This window comes from Limulus polyphemus, unplaced genomic scaffold (assembly GCF_000517525.1).
Source record: "Limulus polyphemus unplaced genomic scaffold, Limulus_polyphemus-2.1.2 Scaffold1108, whole genome shotgun sequence".
Lineage (NCBI taxonomy): Eukaryota > Metazoa > Arthropoda > Merostomata > Xiphosura > Limulidae > Limulus > Limulus polyphemus.
In genome coordinates this window covers 1-6,968 of record NW_013666718.1, presented here as the reverse complement: position 1 = coordinate 6,968, position 6,968 = coordinate 1, and the positions used below count along the sequence as shown (strand labels likewise).

At 38.2% G+C, this 6,968-nt stretch overlaps 1 protein-coding gene across 4 annotated transcripts in view; it reads left to right on the top strand.

The window, feature by feature from the left end:
- Positions 1-760, top strand: part of LOC106462168 (leucine-rich repeat protein soc-2 homolog) — a 55,539-nt gene extending 54,779 nt beyond the window's left edge. The window contains exon 12 of one of the 4 annotated variants that reach the window (XM_022389345.1): positions 257-760. In XM_022389345.1, the coding sequence (XP_022245053.1) occupies positions 257-474 (218 nt within the window). In that variant the 3' untranslated portion in view covers positions 475-760. The remainder of the gene's footprint in view (positions 1-256) is intronic. The other 3 variants (XM_013922067.2, XM_022389347.1, XM_022389346.1) reach the window with 3 other exon arrangements.
- The last annotated feature ends 6,208 nt before the right edge of the window (positions 761-6,968 follow it).

Sequence of the window (6,968 nt, the reverse complement as noted above, 5' to 3'; positions counted from 1 at the left end):
TATAAGTTTAACATAACTGCAAATGTAAAACATTTCAACAAGGTTTTGTTATCATCGGGTACAAGTAGTTTACACTGATATAGATATACAGTATGGAACAAAGTATGTGAAACTAGTTCATTTTTTAGCCTTATTATACTGATTACTTTTTAGAAATGTAATTTTTCTTTTTTTATATAAGCATACTTGCATACTTACAAGAGCAAAATAGATTATTATTTAATCAGCAAAATTTAATTTTCACGTGCTTTTTTAGACATTGGCACGTGGACTTGCATGGTGGAGCTAAACCTGGGCACTAACCAGCTGAGCAAGATTCCTGATGACATCCAGTTCCTCCAGTCACTAGAAGTTCTAATTCTCAGTAACAATCTCCTGAAGAGACTTCCTGTAACGATGGGGAACCTACGGAAGTTACGGCTGCTCGATCTAGAAGAAAATAAGTTAGAAGCTCTTCCAAATGAGATAGGTTAGTCATCTTACTAGAAGATTTAATAATGCAGAGTGATTATAGATGCACTATTGATTAAGGACTTGAGTGTTTGTTCCAAAAGGTATTAGTTAATATGTCATTTCTGAGTTATAGTTTAATGTGAGTTATTTGTGATGGAATATTATAGGTAAGTTATTTTTTAAAGAGTGATGACAGAAGTGTTTATATTTGTGGAAACTAAATTCTGGTAAGATATAATGAAACAGAAAGGAAGGGTTAAACTATCTGAAGAATAACTTAAGTACATCTTGAGTTTGTACACTAAAAATGGAGTTGATATTTAACATGTAACATAATTTTATAAAAAATCATTTTCAGTGCTTAAATGATCATTTTTCAAAAGTGGACAGTTGTATTATTTTATTCAGTGCACTCAAACATTATTAGTAATGATTATTTAGATTTGAAACTAATATAACATATTGGGAACATTTTTATTTATAGTTAAGCAATAGAAGAATTTTGTAAGAATAAGTTTTACTATGTAAAATTTAAAGTTCGGAGATAATACCTCTCCTCCACATAGAGTGTCTGCCTAGAAGATTTACATGACACTAGCAGTAAGGCAACTCCCACTTCATGTAATGTGAACATCACTGGTGCATGTTGTTATCCGTATGCAACAAAAGCCCTTAACCAATAGGAGGATGACACAACCTCCATGCATGGTAACTCCCCCCTATGCACTTGCACTCATGATAACCTCATTCTTTTCCTTGGCATTGTATTGAACAGACAAGTTTAAATTTCTTGTCTGAGTTCAATTTGTAGAGATTTGCATTGTTAATGAAACTTTGAATTTTGTTTTCTTTGGCTTTTGTTTCCAAAGCTTTAATTTTGATTATGATTTCTCAAATGACAGTGACTTATACTTAGTCTTGTGTGAGTAATGTTATTCATACCCAGGGCTTAGTTATGACTTATGAAGGCTTGTTAACTGTTACGGATGTTGCAACCATTGCTCAACATGTTGTGGATTACCACATGCTTACTAGGTTTCTTACTCATGTCCTGTTGGCCAAAATTCTTTCTCCTCAGTCTGGAATGATTTATTGAACTACACATTTTACAAGATTTACTTTGGGTAGTACCTTATCATTTAAGAAATTACCTTAACCTTTCAGGTTCTTTCTGGATTTCATTCTCAGGTTTGTTCCTTTACATATCTTTTGCCTGTGTTCTCTATTATTTCTTATTTTTTACTCCATGATCCACACTTCTTAGGGTTTACCTTCTCTTTCCTCCTTGCTTGTTATTTGGATTTGCACTATTTCCTTTCTCTAATAGCTCCTTTCTCACAACCAAATGCCTCATCACTTTTGTGTTCATGACTCTTTTTGTTCTGGCTTGTAAACTTTCATTTTTCTTTCCTTTTCTCAACTTTCTTTATCCTTTATCTATTTGGCCAGCTTGGGGATTGGGCTGCTGGCCTTCTATTTTGCTCTCTTGTCCCCCATTTTCATGTTTTTGTCTGAGGCACTTAATCATGCTGTAGGTGGATTTTCTCTAGATGTCTGTTCCTTTCTTTTTGCCAGCTCAGCCCTTTTCACTGTATCCCTCCTTACTTTGTTCCCCTTGTATTGGAACTAATTGAGTCAGATTACATTCCTCTTTATCTTACTCCTTCCTCTTCCTTGTGTATATGGTATTTGTCAGGCTCTCTTTCTTTGCCCGGATGTCTTCAGTGGTGTTCATTTCTCCCTGGTGACCTAGACTGACATTATACAGCTTCAGCCCTCGTTATCTTCCCAGGTTTTTCTTCTTTCTTGACCTTGCTTTTTACTCCTGTTCCTCATCTGCACTAGTCTACCCCTAATCTCTCGATTCCAGGCTCCAGGCCTTCCTTCCTTTCTCATCCTCCCTCTACCAGAAGTTTAGTTCATCTCTCTTCTTATCAGTGACTATCAGTTATGTATGACCCTGTGGTCTTATTTCCTATTGACAATTGTTTTTCATTTCCCCACCTTGGTCTCTCTCCTCCCTTCTCTTCACATTTCCTTTTCTCCTTCCTCTGACATCATCTATGGTCTTTTTTTATCCTGTCTGAGGTTGGCCATGTTTGATGTATTGGACACTTTCCTATGCATCACTCTTGACCCTTCCTCCATATGTTTTCTACGTTCTGTTCGTCAATTCCACGTCTTCCCATCCCTTGCTCTTCCTTTCAACATAGCATCAGCCCCTTTTGTTTTTGTTGTAATATAAGGGCCTTCACTCACCATATTCATGTCCCTGTGCTGGCATTCCTTTCTCTGGACATTTGGCTTCTGTTGGTCCATTCTTGGTTGGTATTCTATTCTCACACCTCCCTTCTTTTACTGGAGGCTACTTGGTTAGGAGGGTTTGTCATATTATAATATCTAAGTCCTTTCTAATGCCCACTCAATATTTCTTACTTCTGAGCATTTTCTTCATTTCTTGTTTAAGCCAAGGTCAGCCCCCCTTCTCTTTGCCTGCAAGCTGTGGCATATTTGGTCACCAGGTTTTGTGCTTCTCATTCTCTTCTTGCACTAGAGGTTCTTTTGCTTTTGGGTACTTTAAGTTTTTAACATGTATGCACATCCTCCAGTGAATCTTGTAGATCTGTGGGTTTCTTTCTTGGGTTCCATTGTCTTCATTTGTGATTATTATTATTATTATTATTATTCTTGAAGAATTGTCAATTTGACTGGACCATGCCCATATTAATTCTGTAATTCTCTTTTTAACTCTCAAACTGGATCTATCTCTTCACCAATGATTACTTCTCTGATTAAGGTACATCTCTGGGTGAGGGCATGACTTCTTGCATTTGGATGCAGGACAAGCAATTGTTACACATGAATGTGCTTGACCTTTTTTGCTGTTCATCAGGCATGTTCTCATTTCTGTCCTTGCTGGGGAATCATTTTGTCATGTTCCACTCAGTCTATTCCATGGTCCTTTTTTGAACCAACTGTCCAAGAGGCACCTATTCCAGGACTCTCTGTTTTTGGGTGTTGGACAAACTCTTCTGGGCCCATTCACATTGGGTTTGTCTTGTTGCTTGTCATAATGCCAGGACCTAATATCTTGGTGGCAATCCACCTCTTTCAGCCAGTCCATATTATACCTTGATCTTGGACATATTATTCATAGATAGATGCCTTTGTTAAACTTCTGAACTCTGGGCTTCCTATCCTCTGGATCCCTGTTCCTCATCTTTTGGCTCTAGCTGTTGATGGTCTCAGCCAGGCTTGGTCTCACTTCTTTCTATTTGCCTATTTCCTTCCTTGTCTCCTTTCTCAAGTCCTTGCCTTTGCATCCAGCTCTACTTGTCGGGTCCTACTGTTGGTGCCTCTTTTGCCAGCTTAACCTTGGTTTGTTTAGCATCCAGACCTCCCCTTACTCTCCCCATTATCCCCTTTATTTTGCATAATCGTCACACATATCTTTTTCATCGAGGGATATGTTCCCTATGTCTTCATGTGTGGGATTTGCCTGATCCATTTCGTGTTGGGCCTGACATTCTGATTGTATGCCATTCTTCTTGTCTCCCTTCCACTGTGTTTGTCTGTCAATGAAAGTGGTGAGTTTTTGTCGTTTGTTTATTTGCCACTCTTTTACTCCTGGCTGCCTATACTAGTTGTCGAGCAGCTTTGTCAAGATCCTTTGGATGTCTATGCTATGGATGCTTCTTGCACCCTCTTCCACTGCACTCATATTCTCCTCTCCCTAGCCTGATCTTTTCTTCCTCAGACTTCAGATGCTCTGAAAGGTAACAGTCTTTCCTTCCTCAGACTTCAGATGCTTTAAAAGGTGACAGTACTTTCTCTTCTATCTCCTTTCCGTCTTTCACCTCTTTGATCATTTGGACCCAGATTAGCTTGTGTCCTGTTTTGGCTGTTCAGAATCCTTTATTACAGACTTTTCCCTATCAGTGTTCCCCTTTTCTGCCAGTGACCCTTCTCCTTCTACCCTTATTGGTTGGGTCTGTTGACTCCTCTGGGTTGGTGTGTTCATCTTTGAATGTGGATGCTCAGAGGCTAAGTCACATTTCTTTGCATTCAAGTTGTTATATTTCTCATTCTCTTGCACCTAATCTTCACCAGCCGTAAGACAAGATCCTCCAGGTGGGCATGTGGATGATTGTCCACATATTTGTATCTCCTTATCTATATATCTGGCTATTTTGTTTCTTGATGGTTTCAGCTTCCACTGGTCTTCATTCTTCAGTCACTTCACCATCTCTGAGAAGAATAAATAAAATTTCTTTTTCAGAACCGTTTTTAATTTCTTAGGATCCCATCAGTTGGCTTGAGTTGCCTCACAGGGTATATTTACCCCAACTCCACATCAAGCCAGGATAATAGAAAGCATTCATATAATCCACCCTGTCTCTACCAGTGCCCACTGTTGAGGTGAGGTGTTCTGCAAGACCACTTGAGATACCGTTGTGGTATATACATCCAGAATATATCTATTCCATGAACTAACATGGAAAAGCCAGCACTAGGGACATTTTCTGCCCACTTCTTTGGCTCATGTTTGCTGGCTTTTGAAAGTAGGGTTTTGCAGTCACCCACTGCACTGTCTCCATTAAAAGACCTTTTCTGGATGGAGGTTCACTGGTGATCTAGGCACTTTTCTGGGTCTCCCCCATCCTTCTTCAAATGAAGCATAGGAGACCCTTGTCTCTTCTCTGTTCCTAGCTGCTGGGGTGGTGAACCATGGAGAATCCCAAACAGTTGAACTTAGCACAATACGGTGAAAAATGGGGCAGTGATTAAACTGTCATTGTAGTGGAACACCCCTCAAAACCATGGCACATATCTCTTGTGCCAACCTCTTGCAGCCAGTACCTGTTCAGTTGAGTCGAGGTGAGCACACAAGGTACATTCAATGCCCCCCCCCCCCAACCACATTACACATATATTGGTCTGCTGACTGCCTCTGTACAAGTACTTAGACAGTCACGTTCACTTTCTGTCTTTTCCTCCAACACTTATGCCTTTTCTCCTACCTTACATTCTGGGCAAAGAGTATACCCTGGTTGATACTAGATGCAGTCTCCCAAGGGTGTGCCCCCTATGAAGCTTCTGCCATCAGGTGTTATTCTCCATGGGTTTTCCTTTGAGCACTTTCTGAAGGAATCTAATCTAGGTAACATTTGCATTTGCTTCTCCATTAATTAAACTTAGGATTCTAATCTTGGAAGTTAACATTTTCCTAATCTGAAAATGTATTTCCAATAGATACTCACCTCCTCACACGTTCCTACCCATCCTCCCCACTTCTGATGAACATTTTTATCTTGCTTCATCAAAGTATGAAGTTATGAGGTGTGCAAATGCATAGGTGGAGTTATTGTTCATGGAGGTTGTATTGCCCTCCTATTAGTGGAGAGCTTTTGTTGCATGATGATGTCATCACTTTAACAGTCATGAAGTTAGGTGGGAGTTTCCTCAAGGCTAGTGGCGTGCAGATCTCTTAGGCAGATGAGCAAGGAAGATAAGTAATATGTGTGTAGAGGTGAATATCTGTTGGAAATACATTTTCAGATTAAGAAAATGTTAACTTCTGAGATGATACCGCACCTCCGTACACATTCCCTAGTTTCAGTGCATATATTTGTCATGCTTCATCAGAAATGAAATTATGAGGAGTGCAAGTACATAGGGGAGTTACTGTGCATGGAACTTGTGTTGCCTTCCTATTAGTATAGGGCTTTCTTTGCATGGTCACATCATCAGTTACCAAAGCAGTTCACATTAAAACATGAATTAGGTGGGGTTTCACTCAAGGTTAATGGCATACAAATTTCTTAGGCAGATGTGTGGCAAAAATAGATTTTTTTTTTGTGCGCCGATGTGAGTATCTGTCAAAATTACATTTTCAGATTACAAAAACGTTAACTTTCAATGAATTTGCTGAGTTTGATATGTATAACAATTACTAATAAATTTAATATTTTTAGGTTGAATTTCTATTTTCCTTTTCATAATTGATCTTATCAAGCAGTTTCTGTGTTTTAAATAGCATTTTTAAATTTCTCAAATGTTAATTAACTACCAAATATTTATAATTTCTAACATTTAAATGTCAAAAGTTTTTTTAACCAATTGACCTAATGCTTGAAATATTATAATCTATTTTCTGCAGTTGAAGGTAGATTATAAATATCACTAAGCCTAAATAAAGAGAAACCTTAAATGATTCTTTTTTAATGAGACATGAGGACAATTTATATAACAAAAACCAAACTCACATCACTAACCCATTATCATTGTAGAAGAAGCCATTTCCACTGTAAGCAACCACACAAAAAAATCAAAAATGGCACAATGAGGGAATTTCTTCATCGAGTAAAGTTGCACATGAAATTGAAATGCTACATGTTTAATGCTGTTGATATTCAAAGTTTGCAGTGTTTTAGGTTGAAAATATGTGTGATTTGACAGTTTTATCTGTCTGGAAAAAAAAAGTTCTCTTTGTTTTAATGCTTTATGTGGAATTT